This window comes from Eptesicus fuscus, chromosome 15 (genome assembly GCF_027574615.1).
Source record: "Eptesicus fuscus isolate TK198812 chromosome 15, DD_ASM_mEF_20220401, whole genome shotgun sequence".
In the NCBI taxonomy this organism is placed as follows: Eukaryota; Metazoa; Chordata; class Mammalia; order Chiroptera; family Vespertilionidae; genus Eptesicus; species Eptesicus fuscus.
In genome coordinates, this window is record NC_072487.1 from 72926291 (window position 1) to 72950220 (window position 23930).

At 42.9% G+C, this 23930-nt stretch overlaps 1 protein-coding gene across 1 annotated transcript; it reads left to right on the forward strand.

Moving 5' to 3' along the window:
- Positions 1–390: 390 nt before the first annotated feature.
- ZBTB43 (zinc finger and BTB domain containing 43) lies at positions 391–22285 on the forward strand. The gene is made up of 2 exons (XM_008155314.3): positions 391–493; positions 19342–22285. Exon 2 carries the CDS (start codon positions 19365–19367, stop codon positions 20766–20768), a length of 1404 nt encoding a protein of 467 aa, XP_008153536.2. The 5' UTR covers positions 391–493; positions 19342–19364; the 3' UTR covers positions 20769–22285.
- Positions 22286–23930: the final 1645 nt, after the last annotated feature.

Sequence of the window (23930 nt, forward strand, 5' to 3'; positions counted from 1 at the left end):
TCTAGTACCTAAACAAAATGAGTTTCCCCCCCCTAGGGGACCCAGCACGACACCTACCACACAATACACCTGCCACACAAAGTGTATTGGTCCTTTCATCCAACATTTACTAAGCGTCCACTGCGTGCCAAAGGTGCTGTGGAGGCAGAAACGGTTTGACACAACCTCTGCTAGGCAGGCTGACTGAGATGGGTCAACGTTTATCTCGTCCCTAAAGCTGATTGAGGTGCACCAGGCTGTACTGCGCAGGCGCGGGATACCTAGGGGCATTCGCCTGAGGTCTCGCCTGGAGCAGGAGTCACGCATGCGCACACCGCTCGCTCGCCGGCGCACCCTCGGAAGCACTGTCAGTTTCAGGGGGCGGCACCGGGAAGCGTTTCCGGGGGCGGGAGGTGCAGGCTGAGGCGCTCGCGGCGGCGACAGCTTGAGCGGGCCTGGTTCCGGCTGCGGAAAGTGTCCCGGGCCGGCTATGTGAGCGCCGAGCCCTTGGCAGGTACGGCGGGGTCGGGACCACGGGCGGGGAGGGGGCGGGCAGGGAAGCCGGCGAGGGTTAGGGCTCACCTGCGGGGCCGGTGCGCGCCGCCCGCCCCGCCAGGCCTGGCCGCCGACCCGGATGCTTCAGCCGCGCGCGGGTGGTGGGAGTCCCCGTGCGCCGGGTCCTGCTTCTGCGGTCTCCCGCCATCTCCGCGCGCGCACCGCGACGCCAGGGCCCCCGAGGGAGCGTCGCGCCCAAGGTCACCCTGCGGCGGCGGACGGACCTCGGCGGACCCGGGAGCTTAGAGATCCAGCCGCCGTGTGTCCCGGCCTTTGGCGACCTCGGGTTCGAGCCCAGGCCGGGAGAGAAAGGCTGCGCCCGGACTTGGCTGACACCTGCCTGTTTGCCTCTGGGTGTCGCCTCTGTTGCTGTCTGTGTCACCTGTCGTCACCTGCCCATTTTGCCTCTTAACTTGGCCCCTGTCAACTTTGTATTCCTCTCCACTTTGTATCCCTCGAGCCCATCTCGGAGTAGTTGAACCTTGTTTTTATTTCTGCCTCCACCTTGCTTCTGTGTCTCTGGACCCCGTGTTTCCCTCTGAGTCCTTATTCTCATTCATGGCCTGCCTGTAGGTCCAGCTCTTCGGCCACCCGTGTTTCTCTGACCCCGCCAGTTCTTGTCTTCCTCTCTTGTTTTTGCCTCCCCTGACTGGGTTTGTCTGGGCAGGGCGAGCAGGCCTGCCCCGATCGCTGAGCCATGGAAGGTGACTCATGACCCCTTGTAGCTTCCTGTCCTGGTGACATTCTCAGTGACTAGCCTGCAGTCTGGCCTCAACTCTGACAGGTGTCTGCCCCATCTAAGTGTCAGGGTACAGACAGCGGCCATCTCAGAGCGCCAGTGACGGAATGAATCCTTGCCTTTTCTTACTCACGGTTCTTCAGGCCTGCTGCACAGCTCCCTCCTTCCCTTTGCTCCATCCCCTTACCCCAGGGTGGCCTCCAGGGCTCTCAACAGCTGCTTAACTAGACCTGGCTGCACAGCTTAAGGAAGGGTCAGTCTGAGACTCTCTGCCCTTGAGGCTCAAGGAACAGGAGCAGGATTTCTGGGAGAGCTGTATGCTTTGTTCAGAGGTGGTCAGTATGTGCAGTTACTAGTAAATGATGAGAAACCTAATAATTTAGGGTTCATTCTTTGCTTTACAGAAGTACTCACTGGAGAAATAAGCTAGACACAAAAGAATAAATATTGTGTTGGTCCACTTACAGAAGATATCTAAAATAGGCAAATTCATAGAGAAAGAAAGTACGATATAGTTCACCAGGGGCTGGGAGGGGAGGGGATGCAGGAGACTTATTGTCTAATTGGATACAGAGTTTTCGTTTGGGACCATACATTCTGGAAATGGATGGTGGCGATGGTTGTACAACATTGCAGTTGTAGTAAGTGCTACAAAGTGTGCACTTTAAAATGGTAAATTTTATGTTAAGTGTGTTTTACCACAATGCTAAAAAATTGCTCACTGGAGACACCTGGAACTAACAAGCTCTTTGAAAATGTGATTTTAGCCTTCGCCCCGTGGTTGGCAAACTGTGGCTCGCGAGCCACATGCGGCTCATTGGCCCCTTGAGTGTGGCTCTTCCACAAAATACCACGGCCTGGGCGAGTCTATTTTGAAGAAGTGGCGTTAGAAGAAGTTTAAGTTTAAAAAATTTGGCTCTCAAAAGAAATTTCAATCGTTGTACTGTTGATATTTGGCTCTGTTGACTAATGAGTTTGCCAATCACTGCCCTAGCTGGTTTGGCTCAGTGGATAGAGCGTCGGCCTGCAGACTGAAGGGTCCCAGGTTCGATTCTGGTCCAGGGCACATGCCCAGGTTGCAGGCTCGGTCCCCAGTGGGGGGCATGCAGGAGGCAGCGGATTGGTGATTCTCTCTCATTGATGTTTCTATCTCTCTCTTCCTCCCCTTTCCTCTCTGAAATCAATAAAAAACATATTTAAAAGAAAATGTGATTTTAAAAATTCACTCTGTAGCTCTTAGGAATAATATTTACTTGAACCTACAATTATTGATACCTGCTCTCTTCGCAGCCAAGGTCCTTAGGAGTTTGGTTAAAAGAATTCTGTTAGAATCTTCCTCGAGTTTTCTACTTATAGCAGGTCCCACCCTGGCTCTCCTTCCTCCATATTCCTTGGATTCAATGCAGGAGTCTGCTGCATCAGTAGAAAATTTAAGGAAGATTTTGCTTTTCACATGAAGAAAACTCATAGGGTTGGAAAAATAGTTTGTCTTTTAATTATAATAATGCAAAATTATGTGTTATTTCTTTTGTGTATTCTGATAGGGAGGCCTTTATTTTATGCTTGTACTTAAACTACCAATTTGCCTATAAAATAGTTTATCAAACTTTCTTATAAGATGTGGCAGCTAAATTACCACCGTGTTGTATCCTAGATAACATCGATTATTTTATGTACCACCAAAGGAGGAGAAAACACTGTGAATTAAGCTCTGACATATGCTTTCTTATCATTTAGGCTTTTAAGTTTTCTTATTGGAAACATTTTTAGGCTTATTTAGATGTTTTCAATGATATTCTAATGCATATGTAACAAGAAAGAATAAGTGAAATAAACAGGTTAAATTGTTCATTAAACTTAACATTCCTTCTCTTTTGAATACTTTTCATTTCAGAATTGTGTTCATGCTTTTACACTGTGTTGCATTTTGTGCCAACATCCTGGTTTAAGAAGTTTAAAAATGTGGAAAAAAAAATTGCCTCTTAAAATTAGTGGAATGTGCTCCATATCATTTTCATGAGCTATTTCTTTTTACTGTATCTTTATCTAAAATAAGTTTGGAAAGTTTTCTGTCTTGTTTGTAACATATTGAGGAAAAAAACTTTCCTTTTATTTTGTTGGTATGTAGTTAATTTTCATGAAACAAGTGCCTTTCTGCATTCTGCTTTCTTGATTTGAGCTTCTCCTAAATTTTAATGAACATGAGAGGCTGCAGTTAAAAACATTTCCTTGGCTTTATTGTAGTATAATGGCAGGATAACTGATAAGTGGGGAGTTAATGCCTAGAACAGTACCTTCTTTTTTATTTTTATTTATTTATTATTTTTTAAAAATATATTCTTATTGATTTTAAAGAGGGAAAGGGAGAGGGAGAGAGAGATAGAAACTTCAATGATGAGAGAAAAGCATTGATCAGCTGCCTCCTGCACACCCTCTACTGGGAATCAAGCCCACAACCAGGGTATGTGCCCGTGACCGAAATTGAATCCAGGACCCTTCAGTCCGCAGGCCGACACTCTATCCACTCAGCCAAACTGGGTAGGCCCTTCTTTTTTTTTTTTTTTTTAAATTTGTATTATTTATTTATTTATTTATTTATTTTTTAGGGAAAGAGACGAAGTAAGAGGGAGGGGGAGAGAGAGAGAGAGAGAGAGAGAGAGAGAGAGAGCGCATCCCTCAAATTGCAACCTGGGTATGAGCCCATGACTCTTTGGTGCACAGGACGATGCTCCAACTGAGCCACATGGGCCAGGGAATACCTTCTTTAAAAAATAAAATAATTGAAGTATAGTTGGTATACAATATTATATTAGTTTCAGGTGTACAACATAATGATTTGACATTTATAGACCTTACTAGTGCCCCGGTGCACAGATTCGTGCACATTGAAAGGAAATTAATTAGAAAGTGGCCAGCGGGGCGGGACTGAGCAAGAGAGAGGGCTGGCGCCAACCTCCCGCAGTCCCTCCACACCTGGGGCGGCGCTGTAGCTCAAAGGGCGTCTGCAGAGTGAGCAGGGTCCCTCCAGCAGGTGGGGTCCCTCGGCCTGGCCTGTGAGGATTGGGCCGAAACCAGCAGTCTGATATCTCCCGAGGGGTCCCGGATTGCGAGAGGGCAGTTCTCGGGTGACACACCCCGGAATCGGGCTCCCTCCTCTCTGATTCCAGAGTCCATCACCCGAGAACCGCAGCTGCCAAGTCACTGCAGCTCAGCAGCTCCTGCATTGAGCATTTGCCCCCTGGTGGTCATTGCACATCATAGCTACTGGTCGGACAGTTGCTTAGCCTTTTATATACATAGATGATGTGATCATCAAGTCTAATGACCATCTGTCACTGTATTCCCTGTACTGTACATTATGTCTTCATGTCTGATTTATTTTAACTGGAAGTTTGTATGTCTTATTCCCCTTACCTCTTTCACTTGCCCCACACCCTTCTTCCCTCTGCCAACCATCAGTTTGTTCTCTGTTTCTATGATCTGTTTTTGTTTTGTTTGTTAATTTGTTTTGGTTTGTTTTTAGATTCCACATATAAGTGAAATCATGTAGTATTTGTCTTTCTTTTTCAGACTTCACTTAGCATAATATCCTCCAGGTGCATCCATGTTGTCACAATGGCAAGATTTCATTCTTTTATTTTTTTGAGTAATAGTCCATTGTGTGCATATACGTTATTTTTATTCATCGCCTATTAATGAACACCTAGGTTGCTTCCATTTCTTGGCTACTGTAGATAATGCTGCACTAAACATAAGAGTGCTTAATACCTTTTTTTTTTTTTTTAGTCTCAAATTGTTTACCACAATGGAATGTTTGCCTTGAAGTTTTAAAACATTCAGTGGTGGCTTAAAGGGTGCTATGAGTCAAACTTCTTAAAGTAAGTAGCATGTTTTTTAGAAATCCTAAAAGAGGTTTTGCTAAGTTCTTTGGCTAGAGTGTTCCAATTAGGAGAAAATATGAGGGTGCTGATTGACCACGGTCTGGAGATTTTAATTCTGCAATTAAAATCTTTAATTCTGCAATTAAAACAGATCATAGAAACAGAGAACAAACTGATGGTTGGCAGAGGGAAGAAGGGTGTGGGGCAAGTGAAAGAGGTAAGGGGAATAAGACATACAAACTTCCAGTTATAATAGGCATTGACCAGTGTTGGTTTTTTATTTGACAAATGTGCCATGGTAATGTAAGATGTTAACATTAAAGAAAATTGTGTGAGGGGTGTATGGGAACACTCATCATCCTTTACAACTTTTCTATAAAGCTGAAATTACTCCAAAATTAAAAGTTTATTGTAAAATAACAAAGGAAGAAGCTAAGAATGGACATCCTATATAATAAAAGCCTAATATGCTAAGTTTCCGGTCAGCTGTTCAACCAATCAAACATAATATGCTAATGATATGCTAAGGCTGTTCAACGGTCCGCTATGATGAACATTGACCACCAGTGGGCAGACAGTCAACTGGTTGACCAGTCGCTATGATGTGCACTGACCACCAGGGGGCAGATGCTCTGACCAGTAGGTTAGCTTGCTGCTGGGGTCTGGCCAATTGGGACTGAGCGAGATGGGCTGGACATGCCCTGGAGCCCTCCTGCAGTCCCTCCCTGGCTCCAGTCGTGCACCAGTGGGGTCCCTCGGCCTAGCCTGCACCCTCTCACAATCTGGGAGCCCTTGGGGGATGTTGGAGAGCCAGTTTCAGCCAGATGGTGGAATGACTGGTCACTCTGATGTCCACCAGGGGGCAGACACTCAATGCAGGAGTTGCCCGCTGGTGGTCAGTGTGCTCCCACAGGGGGAGTGCTCTTAGCCAGAAGCTGGGCTCATGGCTGGTGAGCACAGCGGCGGTGGTGGGAGCCTCTTCCGCCTCTGCAGCAGCGCTAAGGATGTCCAACTGCCAGCTTGTCAGACATCCCCCGAGGGCTCCTGAACTGTGAGAGGGCACAGGCCGGGCTGAGGGACACCCCCCCCCCCCGCCCCCGCTGAGTGCACGAATTTCGTGCACCGGACCTCTAATTAATATAATAAAAAATATCAATCTTGATTAGTTTTCTTGCTATTGCTCACATACATGTATAGTTTTTATTAGCAAGGTAAACGTACACAGTGAATAGCACCAGCATCTCTTTATATTTTCAACATGATTTTTTCTTTCAGAAGTCAATGTTGATTTTAATCTATAAAAGTTCAACTTGGCCCTAGCTGGTTTGGCTCAGTGGATAGAGCGTCAGCCTGCAGACTGAAAAGCCCCAGGTTTGATTCCGGTCAAGGGCACATGCCCGGGTTGCAGGTTCCATCTCCAGTGGGGGGCGTGCAGGAGGCAGCCAATCAATGTTTCTCTCTCATCATTGATGTTTCTATCTCTCTCTCCCTCTCCCTTCCTCTCTGAAATCAATTTAAAAATATTTAAAAAATAAAAGTTTAACTTGGTTCTTTTTTCCTTCTCTACCTAATATGCTTAATTGTCCTCTATTTTCTTGAACATATGGGATATAGAATTTTCTACTAATTGTATAAATCTGTCATTCTAGGTCTGTTTCTATTGATCATTTTTTTCTCTTCTTATTATGACTACATTTTTCTGCTTTTTTTGCATGCATGGTGATTTTTTAATGGGTGCCAGACATGAATTTTACCTTGTTGGGTTCTGGATATTTTTCTGTAATTTAAATATTCTCAAGCATTGTTCTGGAACACAATTAAGTTCCATGGAAATAGTTTGATCCTTTTAAGGCTTAATTTTAAGCTTTGCCTAGCAAGACCAGCATTGCTTTTTATCTGGGGCTAATTTGTCCCCACCGAAAGCCTCTGAAGGTTTTCCACTCAGGGAAGTTTTCTTCTATTAAGTATTTTATCTGATTATTCCTTCTGCTCCATTCATTTTGTTCTTTCTCTCAAAGACAGTAATTAGCCATATGTTGTGGTGTGTTTCATCTCTAGTCTCTGTTCTTCTGTTCTATTATCTTCTCTCTTGCTGTTTTCATATTATTATCCTCCTCCTGAATTCTGATAGAAGTTCCCCAACGTGCCTTCCATATCATTGATTCCATTTTCTATAGTCGAAATTCTGCTGCTTATTGCCTGTTTAAATTTCTGCTCTATTAGTTTTCTTACCTCTTTCCTTATATTCAGTGAACTCTTTTTTTATATATCATTCTGCTGTTTTGTCTCTTCTTCCTTATACTTCATTCATATAGACCATGTTTTCCTTAGATAGTTATTTTAAAATGCTATCTAAACTGTACTCTTTATCTCTTGCTATTTTCTTCTTTTTGTTATTGTAGAATCTATTTACAGACCTCATTTACTTAACAGAATAAAACCATGTTGCTTTAATTCTGTTATTATTTTTTTAGAGGGAAACATTCTGCTCAGGTCTGAAATGTTCTCCCTTTTGGGTGGATTGGTTTTGGTCCTTCACCATATATCTGGGTGCTGTTAGAATAAACTCTTAGCTCTTTTGCTGGTGGACAGCCTGAACCATACCGACACCAGAGCTAAGCTTAAGGGAATGGCTGGGGCCAGAGGCGATTAGGTACTCTCAGGGGAGCCTGAGCTCTGCACTTTCCTCCTTGTTGGTGAAAGTGATACCAGGGATCTGCTGTAGTCTCTTGCTCAGCTGGCAAATGATGAGCGATGTCTTTGCTTCCTTCCTGGGCTACTACTGAGCCCCGGCCTCATATCAGGTTTTTTTAAAAAGAAATCTCTACTGAGGCAACCAGGTTTTCCACTCAGGGAAGTTTTCTTCTATTAAGTATTTTATCTGATTATTCCTTCTGCTCCATTCATTTGGTATCCCAGTGCAGCCACTTTTGAGTGTTGCCAATCTGGAGGACCTGCCCCACTGTCCACCCTCACTTTTTAGTTACAGACCTTCCAAATGAACAGGTACTAGTGGTCCTCTGACCCAGTTGCTGCACTATCTGAGGATTGCCCGGTATAGCAGGTGGAGTTGCTGGGGCAACGGCTCCTTTCAGTCTGGCCACATCTCTACTATACCCTTAATTAAAGTTTATGGCATATAGATAACTCTGATCTCTAGTTTCCAGGACTCAAGCCAACTTTTCCACACTTCTTAGATTATTTTGGTTAGGATGTGGTAAATGGGAAGAATTATATGCTACCCTCAAGTCTTCCTCTTACGCTGCTGACACCAAAATTTATAGTGACAAGATATGTAAATGTAGGGTACACCAGGTTCCCGCCCCTGGATTCCTGGTACTTTTTGTCAAGCTTTGGGTTGAACAACAGGGTTGTATTCGCGTTTGTTTGTTTTTAAATCTCCACTATCAGATTATAAACTCTGGACAGTTAGATGCTTTGATCATCTTAAGATCCCTCATAGGACCTTACATACAGTATTTTATATTGTTTTTGGCGAGTTAATTCATTACTTCTGTTAAAGTCTTTTAAATAATTGAAACAGGAGGTATACTATTTTTATAGATCACAACTGCCTGTAACTTTGTAAATATCACATACATAACAGAAAAACCTTTAAAGTTCAGGCTTTGCATGTTACTAAGATCAGGAAATATGTAGAAAGCCACATGCACCCAAAATTATGGCAGAGATCAGATACTTATTAAATTGCAATTGACACAGTTAAAAATAAAGTTATATGACTTTTTCCCAGTTGTCTTAATGTGTGGTAAAATATATATATTTCTCTTGTTAGGTGTGTATATATGTGTGTGTGTATTTATAATTGTTATATCTTCTTGATAGATTGTACCTTTTATCAATATTCTTTGTTCTTGTACCCAATATATATATTGCCCTGGCTGGTTTGACTTGGTGTTTGGAGCATTGGCCCATGGACTGAAAGGTCACAGGTTTGATTCCAGTCAAGGGCAGGTATCTCAATTGTGGCTCAATCTCAGGCCCTGATCAGAGTGAGTATGGGAGGCAACGTATCGATGTGTCTCTCATATAGATGTTTCTTTCTCTGTGTCTCTCCCCTCCCTTCCACTCTCACTAAAAAAAAAAAAATCGATGGAAAATATCCTTGGATGAGGATTAACAAAAAAAGGAAAAAAAATACACTCAGTGGCCAGATTATTATGATCTCTGAATGCATAATAATCTGGCCACTCAGTGTATATCCTATATACTAAAAGGCTAATATGCAAATTGTCCCCTCAACCAGGAGTTCAACCAACAGGCAGGCCAGCCAACCGCCCATGTCCCCTCCCCCTGGCCAGGCTGGCCGGACCCAACCCATGCACGAATTCATGCACTGGGCCTCTAATACACACACACACACACACACACACACACTCACACACACACACACTCACACACACACACACTCACACACACTCTGAGTGGCCAGATTATTATGCGTTCAGAGATCATAATAATCTGGCCACTCAGTGTATATCATTGGTTTGCCATTTTAACCATTTTCAAGTGTACAATTCAGTGGCATTCATTGTACTTATTGCGCAACCAGCACCACTTTCTATTTCCAAAATTTTTTCTCACCCCAAACAGAAACTCTACCCATTAAGCAATAACTCTCCTGAGTCCATGGTAACCTCTGATCTACTTTCTGTCTCTATGAGTTTGCCTGTTCTAAATATTTCACATACGTAGAATTATACAACATTTGTACTTTTGTATCTGGCTTATTTAATGTTTAGTATGATGTTTCATTTTTAGCATAATATTCATCCAGGTTGTAGCATGTATCAGAACTGCATTCCCTTTTTTGTGTGTGTTCTATATATGTCTTGTAGGTATAATTGATTTATAATATTGTTCAATACCTTTATTTACTTGTAGATCTGTCTGTTTTTTCTATTAATTATTGGAAATGAGGTGTTAAAGTCAATCTGTTATAGATCTGTCTGTTTCTTCAGTTTTATCCATTTTTGCTTCATCATATTTTGCTTCATTATGTTTCTCTTGTTAGGTGTGTATATATATGTGTGTGTGTGTATTTATAATTGTTATATCTTCTTGATAGATTGCACCTTTTATCAATAGTCTTTGTTCTTGTACCCTTTGTGACTTAAAATCTGTTTTGTCTGATGGTAATATAGGGATGGGCTAAAGTAGGTCTGTAGTTTGTATGGAAAATAATACAAGAATAAACTCTGTGTTTTATGTACTCAGAATTGTAAACCTATTTTGCTGACCCCAGTATAGCCACCCCAGTTCTCTTTGATTACTCTTTGCATGCAATATTTTTTTCATCGTTTTACTTTCAACCTCTTTGTGCCTTTATATCGGAAGTGAGTCTCTTATAGACAACATATAAATAAGTTATGTTTTTTAATCCATTCTGCTAATCTCTGCCTTTTAATTGGAGGAAGGATTTACTTCTATCATTTAGATATTTGTTTTTTGAATATCATGTATGCTTTTTGTTCCTCAGTTCCTCTATCACTGTCTTTTAAAAATGTTTGTTTTTTTAACTTATTTTTTTGTATTCCATTTGATTCCCTTCTTTTCATATATATTTTTTGTTCTTTTTCTGTTAGTTACGTTAAAATTTACAGTCAGTATCTTAAATATAACAACCTATTTTTTTTATACTAAGTATATCAACCTAGTTTGACTAATTCTAACTTAGTTTCAATAGTATGTAAACACTCTGCTCCAATGCATCTTCGTCTCTCCTCTTAATATGGTTATTGTCACAGATTACATCTTATTACTTTGTGTGCCTATTAACATAGATTCACAATTATTGTTTTATTCATTTATCTTTTAAATCATATAGAAAAAAGAGTTATAAACCAAGCATAATAATACCAGTTTCTATATTTACCTATGTTGTTACCTTTTTCAGTATTCTGTATTTATGTATATAGCTTTGAATTACTATCTAATGTTCTTTTATCTCATCCTAAAGGACCTCACTTTATCATTTCTTGTAGAGGAGGTTTACTGGTAACAACATCCTTAGATTTATCTGGAAATGTCTTAATTTCCGCTTCAGTCTTTTAAAATAATTTTTATTTATTGATTGATTTTAGAGAGAGAGGAAGGGAGACACATAGAGAAACACTAATTTGTTGTTCCACTTACTTATGCATTCATTGGTTGATTCTCATATGTGCCCTGACTGGGGATTGAATCTGCAACCTTAGCGTATTGGGATGATGCTTTAATCAACTGAGCTACCCGTCCAGGGTCTTCATACTGGTCTTCATTATTGACAGTATACTTTTGCCATATAGAGAATTTATGGTTGACAGGTTTTTCTTCTAGCTCTTTAAATGTCATACCACTGCCTTCTTCTATCACTTTAAATGTGATCCACTGCCTCTATGGTTTCTGATGAGAAATTAGTTGTTAATCTTACTGAAAAGCCCTTTTATGTGATGAGTTGCTTCTTTCTTGTGCTTTCAAGAAGATTATCCTTTGTCTTACTACTATTTGACTTACAATGTATCCAGTGTGATTTCTTTAATTTTATCCCACTTGGAGTTTGTTGATCTTCTAGATGTGTAGGTGTGTCTTTTATCAAATTTGGGAAGTTTTTGACCATTGTTTCTTTAAATATCTTTTCTACCCTTTCTTCTTCTGAGAGTTCCATGATGTGCATGTTGGTGGTGGTACATTTGATAGTCCCACAGGTGCCTCAAATTGTGTTCATTTTTCTTTATTATTCTTTCTACCACTCAGGCTGGATAATATCATTTACTTTATCTTTGCTGACTTTTTTTTTCTTTTGCCTGCTTAAATCAGCCATTGAATTCCTTTTACAAATTTTTAATTTCAGCTCATATTTGTTTCCTAGGTCTGCCATAACAAAACATCACAGACTAAGTGACTTAAATAACAGAATTTATACACACACACACACACACACACACACACACAATTCTAGAGGCCAAAAGTCTGAGATTGTGGTGTTAGAAGAGTTGGTTTCTTCTGAGCACTTCTTAGCTTGCAGATGGCCACTTTCCCATTGTCTTCATATTACGCACACCCCCTGTGTGTCCAAATTTCATTTCTTTTTTTTTTAAATTTCTTTATTGATTAAGGTATCACATATTTGTCCTCGTCCCCCCATTCCCATCCCACCCCCCTCCCCACACATGCCAAATTTCATTTCTTACCAACAGGCCAGTCAGATTGGGTTAAGGCCCACCCTGAGAGCCCCATTTTAACTTAATTGCCTTTTTAAAGACCTTATATCCAAATATAGCTACATCTGGGGTACTAGAGGTTACAGGGCTTCAACATATGAATACGAGAGGGGATACAATTCAGCCTATAACACAGCTATTATTCTTTTTTTTTTAAATATATTTTATTGATTTTTTACAGAGAGGAAGGGAGAACGATAGAGAATTAGAAACATCGATGAGAGAGAAACATCGATCAGCTGCCTCCTGCACACCTCCCACTGGGGATGTGCCCACAACCAAGGTACATGCCCTTGACCGGAATCGAACCTGGGACCTTTCAGTCCGCAGGCTGACGCTCTATCCACTGAGCCAAACCGGTTAGGGCCAGCTATTCTTTTAAGCTCCAGAATTTCTATTTGGTTCTTTTCTATAATTTCTGACTCTTCATTGACATTGTTCCCTGATTTCCTTTAGTTCTTTGTCATATAGCGTTTTCGTTTTGTTTGTTTTTAGCAATTTGATACACAAGATGATTGATTTAACATCTTTAGTGCTTCCAATGTCTGGAATTTCTGATTCTTTTTTCCCTGTGAATACTCCATATTGTCCTTTTTCTTTGTGTAATTTTTAGTTTTTATTAAGAACTGAAACATTTTGAGTATTCTAATGTGGTGACTCTTGAAATAGATTCTTCTCCTCCGAGACAATTTCCTTTATTACTCATTGAGGGCTGCAGTTGCCTGTTTGAACAGTGATTTTTCCAAACTATTTTTCAAAGTCTATAGTATTCCTTGTTGTATATAGTCACTGAAGTTTCTGCTGCTTTATCTATGTGGTCAGACTGTGGCTTGACAACGATTTCCTCAAATGCTTTGACCCACAGGAATGCAGGTGAACATATGTTGGTTTTTTTAAACATTATGGTAGATGCTGCCGGGTAAGCCACTGCAACCTGAGGAATCCAAACAAAGCTGTGTGGGTCTACCACACTGGCCAGGGGCAAACCCCCCCAATTTTTGGAGGACATGGCCCTTGTCCACCCTGGCATCAGCCAGCCACTGTAGGAATGTGGGCCAATGTTCCCCAGGCTATGGCCGGGCTGAGGAACAGGGATTGTAGCTAGTTTGGGCATGCTGCTTTCTTAGCAAGATTCAGCAGCTTAGATTCACCTTGAAGAAGGGAGAGGCTATAAGTTACTGTAAGTGTCTGATCAGATTCCAGGGTTCCAAAGTAGTCGATTCTGATAATTTTAATAGCTTACTGGTTGTTTTGGTGGAGGTACTGACCTCTAGAGCTTTCTACTCCACCATCTATATATATAAAAGGCTAAGTGACTGGGCGAGATGGTAGTCATGACGTGCTGGTAGGTATGACACTCACTGACCACCAGGGGGCAGACGCTCAACACAGGAACTGCTGAGCAACAGCAACTTTGCAGAGTGCCCTCTCGCACTTTGGGACCCCTTGGTGGATGTTGGACTGCCGGTTTTAGCCCAATCCCTGCAGGCCAGGCAGAGGGACTCCACCTGCCGGAGGGACCCCACTCACTCCACAGATGCCCTTCGAGCCCCAGTATCGCCACAGGTGCGACCGGCCAAGGAGGGACAGCAGGAGGTTGGCTCTAGGGCGTGTCCAGCCCATCTCGCCCAGTTCTGCCCCACTGGCCACCTTCTAATTAATTTCCTTTCAATGTGCATGAATCCATGCACTGGGCCTCTAGTTTTCTATAACAGTGCTATGGCATTTACGTTTGTAGGACTGTTTTTAAAAGGCTATTGTCAGCCCTAACTGGTTTGGCTCAGTGGATAGAGCATCGGCCCTCGGACTGAAGAAGGGTACTGGGTTCGATTCCGGTCAAGGGCATGTATCTTGGTTGCAGGCTCAATCCCCAATAAGGGCCGTGCAGGAGGCAGCTGACCAATGTTTCTCTCTCATCAATGTTTCTAACTCTCTATCCCTCTCCCTCTCTGTAAGAATTAATAAATATATTTTTTAACAATAAAAGTAATTATCAGTCATTTAAAATTCTGCAACACGTACTTGAATCTTGAAGAAAAGGTGGATATTCAATGATAGTGTTAGAAAAGTAGGCTAGCCATTTTGGAGGGGGATCCCAATATTTCTCTTTATGCCAAAATAAACTTTGTGTACTAAAGGTTTAATGTGCTTTTTAAAAAATGTACCAAGGAAAAGCCTAAATAATTTTTGTTTACTTTTTAAAAATAACCATGGAGTTAGGAATGCTTTTCCATGTCTAACACAAAGCCCTGGAGCCGTAAAAGTAAAGATTGGGTAATTTACATACATTTCAAAGTTAATTTCATGAATTTACCAAAAAAAAACTACAAATCAATCAGATGAATTGCCCAATTTATTTGAGCAAAGGATATGACTGATAATTTAAGGGAAAAATGTGACCAGTAAACATGAGTAAAGAGTATCTTATATAATAACTAGTGGCCCGGTGCATGAAATTGGTGCACATTAAAAGGGAACTAATTAGAGGAAATATTTTAATATTGCTATTTGCCCTTTCTCTATAATAGAAGTGTCAGAGATGAAAGAAAATTAGTAAAATGTATATGAAAATCTTCCGAGGAGAAACCAAGATGGCGGCATAGGTAAACACCTGAAATTGCTGCCTTGCACAACCACTTCAAAACTACAACTAAAAGACAAAACGGACATCATCCAGAACCACATAAAGGCTGGCTGAGTGGAAATTCTATAACTAGAAGGAAAGAGAAAAGCACACTGAGACTCAGAGGAGGTGAGGAAATAAAGTGCAGGGGTATGGAGGCTCATGCGCAGAAAGGGCTGGCAACTGAGGACATGGTTGACTTTTTCAATCAGGAGGGAGACACAAGCTCCCGACTGCTCTGAACTCCTGTTCCGGGTGAGACTCTGGGGACCCAGACTCATACGGGCAGAACTTGAGGGCGGCTTTCTCTCAGAGGTGCTTGCAGCAATTACCGAGGGACACTGAGACCCGGGGCCTCTTAAGGCAGGGCTGAGGATCAGCCATAGCTGTTTGCTCCGCCCTGTTAATTCCCTGAGACCCCGCCCCACCCAAGCTTTGAGCAGAGGCTTTTGCATATGAATGGCCTGGCCCTTTGCAATCTAAAATTACCTAACAAACTGCAGCTGAGTCAGAAAGACCCAGAACATCCAAAAGAAGGCCCCAGGCCCCACAGCAGCTTGCATTGCTTCACAGCTGGGCCTCATCTGGGTACCTCCAAACCCCAAACAACGAAGAAGAATCTGCAGATCTCTCCGTAGCTCCTGCTGGGTGGCCTCAGGCAGAGGCTAAATTAGCACCTCCTTAGAGATCCAAGAGCCAGTGTACCCAGTGGTCAGAGTGGAACCATCCAGATTACAACTCCTCAGATCCATAAGGGACACACTCAGGGGGCAGACTCAGTGAGCACCAAAGCCCCACTGAAGTAAGTCTTGCCCCAAAAGGGTGTCTCCAGCACAGAAGTTCTCCCATCGTAGACACAGCTGATCCTCACAGCCAATTGGCCTGGAGGCCAATTCCTCCCAGTGATACCAACAACAATCAAGGCTTAACTACAACAAGACTGTGCACACAGCCCACAAAGGGGTGCACCAAGAGTGTCCACCTCAGGTAATTGGGGAGGCTGAGCCACTGGGCCCTATAGGACACCTAGCACACAAAGCCACTCTATCAACACAGAGAAGCAGCCATAATGCGGAGACAAAGAAACAGGTCACAAATGACAGAAATGGAGGAAAGCAAAGGACTGGATATAGAGTTCAAAACCACAGTTATAAGGTTTTTCAAGAATTTTCTAGAAACCGCCAATAAATTTAGTGAGACTCTCGAGGATATGAAAAAGGACCAACTATAAATTAAGCATACACTGACTGAAATAAAAAATAATATACAGAGATCCAACAGCAGACTAGAGGATCGCAAGAATCAAGTCAAAGATTTGAATTACAAAGAAGCAAAAAACACCCAACTGGAAAAGAAAAAAGAATCCAAAAATATGAAGATAGTGTAAGGAGCCTTTGGGACAACTTCAAGCGTACCAATATTCGAATTATTGGGGTGCCAGAAGAAGAGAGACAGCAAGATATTGAAAAACTATTTGAAGAAATAATGACAGAAAACTTCCCCTCCCTGGTGAAAGAAATAGACTTACAAGTCCAAGAAGTGCAGAGAATTCCAAACAAAAGGAATCCAAAGTGGACCACACCAAGACACATCATAATTAAAATGCCAAGAGCAAAAGACAAGAGAGAATCTTAAAAGCAGCAAGAGAAAAACAGTTACCTACAAGGGAGTACCCATACGATTGTCAGCTGATTTCTCAACAGAAACTATGCAGGCCAGAAGGGAGTGGCAAGAAATATTCAAAGTGATGAATAACAAGAACCTACAACCAAGATTACTTTACCCAGCAAAGCTATCATTCAGAACTGAAGGTCAGATAAAGAGCTTCACAGATAAGAAAAAGCTAAAGGAGTTCAAACCAGTATTATATGAAATGCTGAAAGGTATTCTTTAAGAAGAGGAAGAAGAAGAAAAAAGGTAAAGATAAAAATTATGAACAACAAATACATATCTAACAACAAGTGAATCTAAAAATCAAGTGAATAAAAAAATCTGATGAACAGAATAAACTGGTGAATATAATAGAATCAGGGGCATAGAAATGGAGTGGACTGACAATTCTCTGGGGGAAAAGGGTGTGGGTGTTGTGGGAAGAGACTGGACAAAAATCGTACACCTATGGATGAGGACAGTAGCGGGGGTGGGGGACGGCGGGGGGACGGATAAGGGCAGAGGGTGGGGTGGGAACCGGGTGGAGGGGGGAAAAAAGAGGAACAACTGTAATAATTTGAACAATAAAGATTTATTTAAAAAATAATAAAATTTAAAAAAGAGAAAGTCTTCTTCCTATCAGAGTCTGGGGCACGCCGAAGGACCCAGAGTCAAGTCCCCGCCCACCCGCAGGCACCTTGAAATCGAGAGAGACTCAGACCCAGCCGACCCCACCCCCATTGGGCAAGATCCAGACTCTGCCGGCCCCACCCCCATCAAGCCCCACCAGGCGGGGGCGCAGCCTCAGGTCCCCCGGCCTGGCACCAGGTGGGTGACATGGCCTGAGGTCCCCTGGCCCAGGCCGGGGTTGGGGGGGCGTGCCTTGAGGTCCCCTGTCAAGCCCCACCAGGCAGGAGATGCAGCCTGAGGTCCCCGAGCCAGGCAGGGGCGTGGCCTCAGGTCCCTCGGCCTGACAAAGAGTGTGGCCTGAGGTCCCCCATCAAGCCCCACCGGGCGGGGGGTGTGGCCTCAGGTCCCCGCCCTGGCCTGGCACCACGAAGCCTCAGGTCCCTGCTGATTGCTCATTATGGGAACCCCACCTCCTCTGTGGGTGCAGCCATCTTGTGACAATGTGAGGGTTAATTTTCATATTACCTCTTTATTATATAGGATTAAAGAAATGTTGGTCAAAACAACAGTGAATCATGGATTAGTCACTTTGGTGATTTGCCAACTTTTTAAAATCTTATTTGATAACATCCAATGTTGGTAAGAGTGTTGGGGAGTAGGTGCTGTCATTACTGTGGGTAGGAGTGTGGCTTGCTGCAACCTTTCTGGAAAGTAGTTTGGTAATACATATCAGAATGTCAAATGCACAGCCCTTTCTTTGACCCAGCAATTCCACTGGTAGAGATTAATCTATAGATATTCATGCACAGATGTCCATTATAGCATTCCTCATAATTTCAAACTGGACAAATAAAATTCTGTAAGAAGAGAACTGCTTATGTAATGATAAATCCATATAGCAGGAAACTAACAGCCATTTGAACAGAATGAGTTAGCTCGTTTTGTGCTGATGTGTTGTCTTAGTCCACTTGGGCTACTGTAACAAAATAAATAGAAATTTATTCCTCAAAGTTCTGGAGGCTGGGAAGTCCAACGTCAAGGGGGCAGAAAATTCAGTGTCACTCCCTGGTTCATAGGTAGAATTTCCTGTCCTGTCCTTATAGGGAATTCTGGGTGTCTCTTTTATGAGGGAACTAATCCCACTCATGTGTGTATTAGTCCCTCTCCCCATTTTTTTTCCAGTTAACTAAAAACAAAATTCTACATTGATGAGATCAAGCAGAGAATCTGTTTACATACTTCTAATCTATACTTTTACGTAGTCTTCTTTCGTTTTTGAAACTGCAGATATCTAAATAGTTTGTTTCTTGGTCTATTTTTGTTTTAAATTATGATGAAATATGTTAAGAGGTATAAACCATAAACTAATACTTCATTCTTAAAACACTGTCTTACCTCTTAAAATTATTAATGACTACTTGGTATTTTGGCATCTTCTATGAAGAAGCAGAATGATGTGATAGGAAAAATAGCATAGGCTTTGGAGTCACAGAAACCTAGATTCAAGTTCCATCTTAATAAAAACTTGTATTTTGACCTTGGCATAGTTGCTTGAAATCACTGAACTTGGATATCAGTCCCTATATTTGCAGAGTCATTGTAAAGATTAATTGAAAAATGGGTGTATTCATATATAGTAATTATATACCAGGGACATATACTCAAGAAACATTCACTTCTTCTCTTGGCATCTCTCCCTCTCTCTCATTGTTGACTTGCAATCTTTGCTTTGGTGGTCTGGTTCTTTTATCTTATACTTTTATTTCATACTGGTATTTAGCAATACTTATAGATTAGAGTGATGTGATAAATACCACTGATAAATCTGCTGGGTTTTCAGACACAGGCAAATGAGGAGTTAATACCGTGATGAGTGGTAGGTGGTTCCTACTCTTGGCACACTCATTCCTGCTAGCCTTGCTCTGGGGAATGGATGCTCCACCCACTAATGCCCACAGGCAAGAGACTCTGGTGGCACTGTGGGACCTGTCTCAGTTTTCTTAGTGATCAGTAAGTTTCTCTTTGGGATGGCATTAGTACTCACTTTTCTTTCTTTTGTAGCACTGAACAAGATTTGTGATGAAATGGAGCCTGGAACAAACTCTTTTCGAGTAGAATTTCCTGATTTTTCCAGCACCATTCTGCAGAAACTGAACCAGCAGCGCCAGCAAGGACAATTATGTGATGTCTCCATTGTTGTGCAAGGCCACATTTTCCGGGCACACAAAGCTGTTCTTGCTGCCAGCTCGCCCTACTTTTGTGACCAGGTGCTTCTGAAAAACAGCAGGAGGATTGTTTTGCCTGATGTGATGAACCCAAGAGTGTTTGAGAACATTCTCCTGTCTAGTTATACGGGACGTCTAGTAATGCCCGCTCCAGAAATTGTTAGTTACTTAACAGCAGCAAGCTTCCTCCAGATGTGGCATGTGGTAGACAAATGCACTGAGGTTTTAGAGGGAAACCCTACAGTCCTTTGTCAAAAGCTAAATCATAGCAGTGATCACCAGTCTCCAAGCAGCAGTAGTTATAATGGCCTGGTAGAGAGCTTCGAGCTGGGCTCTGGGAGCCATACTGACTTCCCCAAATCCCAAGAACTGAGGGATGGAGAGAACGAAGAGGAGAGCACCAAAGACGAGCTGTCATCTCAGCTCACTGAGCACGAATACCTTCCCAGCAACTCGTCCACAGAGCATGACCGGCTGAGCACTGAAATGGCAAGCCAGGACGGGGAGGAGGCGGCCAGCGACAGTGCCGAGTTCCACTACACCCGGCCTCTGTACAGCAAGCCCAGCATAATGGCACACAAGCGCTGGATCCACGTGAAGCCCGAGCGCTTTGAGCAGGCATGCGAGGGCATGGACGTGCACGCACCCTACGATGAACACCAGGTCACCGAGTCCATCAACAACATGCAGTCGGAGCACTCGGTCCAGCCGTCGGGAGTAGAGGAAGACTTTCACATCGTGGAGAAAAAAGTGGAAGCAGAATTTGACGAACAGGCTGATGAAAGCAATTATGATGAGCAGGTGGATTTCTATGGCTCTTCCATGGAAGAGTTTTCTGGAGAGAGGTCAGAGGGCAATCTCATTGGGCACAGACAGGAGGCTGCCCTACCAGCAGGCTACAGTGAGAATATTGAAATGGTAACAGGGATTAAAGAAGAAGCTTCCCACTTGGGATTCTCAGCCACTGACAAGCTGTATCCTTGTCAGTGTGGGAAAAGTTTCACTCACAAGAGCCAGAGAGATCGACACATGAGTATGCATCTCGGGCTCCGGCCTTATGGCTGTGGGGTCTGTGGTAAGAAATTCAAAATGAAGCATCACCTCGTGGGCCACATGAAAATTCACACAGGCATAAAGCCATATGAGTGTAATATCTGTGCAAAGAGATTTATGTGGAGGGACAGTTTCCACAGGCACGTGACTTCTTGTACCAAGTCTTATGAAGCTGCAAAGGCTGAGCAGAATACAACTGAGGCTAACTAAAAATAGTATCTGGCCCTTGAGTGGCAGGCACCAAAATAAAAGATGGTAATTATGCAAATCTGGGCACAGATGATGTGTGCTACTTGCTATTATGAGAGAAGCTTAAAAAAATGGAAGATATTTCTGAAAGACCAGTTCTAAGTAGGCCAATTAAAAAAATCCAATTCCTCAGATTTGTGTGTTCTAGTCCAGGTCTGGAGTAGGTAACGGGGGTAAATTAACCCACCTTCCAGCTGGCCGGGTACACCTTTAGGCTTGTGATTGGGGCAGGTGGACTTGGCGATGGAGAGACCTGCACTTGGAACTGGACGCTAGCCCACCAGTTCCATTTCAGGTGGTAGCTGTTTTTGATCACTCATTACAAGGTCATGGAAGCTTATTTTGCTCTTACTATAGATACTTAGGTAATGTGGATTTGTTTTGGTAGCTGCTTTACTGAACGAAATGCTACTTACGTAAAAGCTACAAACAATGTGATTCTTAGGATGCAAAATTAACAGCTTTCGTCTGGTTTTATTCTTTATAAAAGGGTATTTTAACTAAAACTAAGGAGATAGGAAGAGGGTGACAGTTGAAGTATAAAACAGCTTATGGTACAAGCTTTGATTTCTGTAAGATGCCACTGTCACAGTGTGTTTCAGACTCTTGATAAGGCAGAATTTTGTATTTAGTACTAGCATTTAGTTTGAACAGTTGTATCTAATTCTAATTCTCTAGTGTGCCAGAGATAGGTATTTCTAATTGGCTTGCTGTCCCAAATCCGTTACGTTTTAACTGTAGCATCCACACAGTGGGACTTGCTCTACGGCTAGTAGACGTCGAGCCTGCTGTGACTGACCACGGTACCACTGGCTGCGGTAGCCTCCTGCTCTATCTTAGATTATGGTTCTTCCCCAAGAGGTCAGTCAGTGACCAGTTAGGGGAAGGAGCCAAAAGTCACAGCTGAGAATTACCTGTAAACTTCATAAGTAAATAGAGTGCCGCAATGACACTCCCCCCAACTGTCTGAGTGAGAGTTGCCAAATAGCAGAATTGTGAGTGGCAGGTCACAGTGGAGGGGGGGAAACTGCACAAGAAAAGAGGAGTCTTGGAAATGCATCGGTAGGGGAGATATTTATTCCTTAGAGGGTCACACTGAGCTAAGGCTGCCAGGTCTTTTAGGAGTGCTGGGATGTGTTTTAAAAGGGGGGAACGGAGTCCTAATTTTAGAAAGTAGTCTACGGATTCATGCTCCCAAATTATAGATAAAGCCGCATAAATTTACAAGTCCACATAGCTAGCTATACCTACCAAAAACAACACGATGAGCAGCTATTCTGAGACCTTTTCTCCAATCAGATGTTTCAGGGTGAAAAGCAAGCCTAGTTCAGGATGCTTTTAAGCTATGTAATATACCTGAAATTATCACCAGGGTAGGACAGGGTGCTACTCTATGTCAACTTTTCCATAAACTTACTGGTCTATTCCTTCCAAGTGGAAACCTTTTTTTCCTGAAAATAAAAATAACTTTTCTTGGATTTGGGATGAAATTTTGTTTTAAAAGTTTGGTTTTGCTATAATGTGACAGACATTGCTGGCAATGGCCTCTGACCCTTAAGCTTCTACCACCAGGTGTTCACTTGTTGAACGTTGTCTAGAAAGAGGAAAGAAAGTTCTTACCAGTTAACTCTTGTAATCAAGATTACAAAACAGGGATCTACTCATTAACACTGTATCATTCTCGATATATAAAAAGCACTTTGTATTTAAAACTTTATTATAATACATATATATATATATAGTATATATATATATTGATTTTTTTAACCTAGAAACTAGCTATTACCTCTTGGTTGTTTGCCACATTAATATTCTCTTCGTGTTGAAACTTCACCATTACCAGTCCTTTCTCTGTGGACCTGACAGAGGGACTGGACAACCAAGCTCAGCGGCTCCTGTCCTTTCTCTCGTCAGAAGCCAGTGGGTTTTAGGTCTGAGACTAGCCATTATGTGTGAGGAGAAACGGTTTCCTCCCCCCCTCATATTTCAGCACTAAGGCAAAGAAGCCTTTTGGTTCTGCCAACAGCTGATGACCCTCTTCCATGGTAGCAGCAAACCAGTGTCTGCCTGTTTGGAAGGTGTGACATCCTGTTTCCCATTAAAGATTATATTCACACGAGCATTGGGACGCTGGAGGAGAAGAGTCCCAGAGGTAAAATTAAAATACCGGGGAACTCACGGTCCTTCAGTTACGCTGAGGTCAGCCAGCACCCACGTCATGGTAATGAAGTGCCTGCCTGGGCCAGGAGTGGGAGGGGCAGCCCTCTGGTGTCATTCGGAAGCAGTCAGTTGTGCTGGGACTTACTTCATGGGTTGTGGAGATGTATCTTTTGTTGAAATCCTTATATGCACATCAGCTTTGGACAGTTTTATAAACTCGGCTTTTTAGGGGTAGGAGGTCATGCTGTATTACTACCTGTTTTTCCTGCCTCCCCTGGGTTGGATAGTCTGTCTCCTTAGCCTCCGTACAGCTTTAGAAAATCTTTATCCTTCCAAAGTTTGGGTGGCTGTGGGTAACATTTTCCAAACAGTCTTTCAGGGATCATATCAGTGGCCTACAACCAAGGTATTTGTCCTCTCCTTTGAGTCTTAACTGTGGTTTGATCTACTCCCAGTGGGAAAGGGCTTCACGGCACCACCAGTGGTATTTGATGTGAGTACTGACACCATGCCTTTAATCTTAGATGCACACATTACAGTGATCCACTTGGTAAGCAGGCGTCACTGTCTGCGGAAGGACTGCGGCCGCCTTTCCTCTAGCGCAGAGGGTCACCCTCAGGCGCTCCTGGGCCCAGCCTGTGGATTCTGATCCAGATCTCACCTTCCTTCGGTCTCCTCTCCTGGCCACAACTTTCAGAGAGTCTTCCAGAAGGGTTTCCTCCTTTCTAGTGGGCTTTTCTGAACTAAACTGCCCTACGCTGACTTCTAGCTGTTTGGGAAAGCTGCTGAGCCTCAGCGGCTCCTTCCTAGGGAGGAGGCACGCACGTCCCCAAGCTACCTGCCCCGAGTGAAGGTAGAGCCGAAGGGCAGAACTGTGCTTTCCTGGGGAGGGGGATTTGCTGCAGTCCCCTGGTCACCAAGGGTGGCGAGGACCCCATCACACCCAACCCAGGCGTTCGCTTT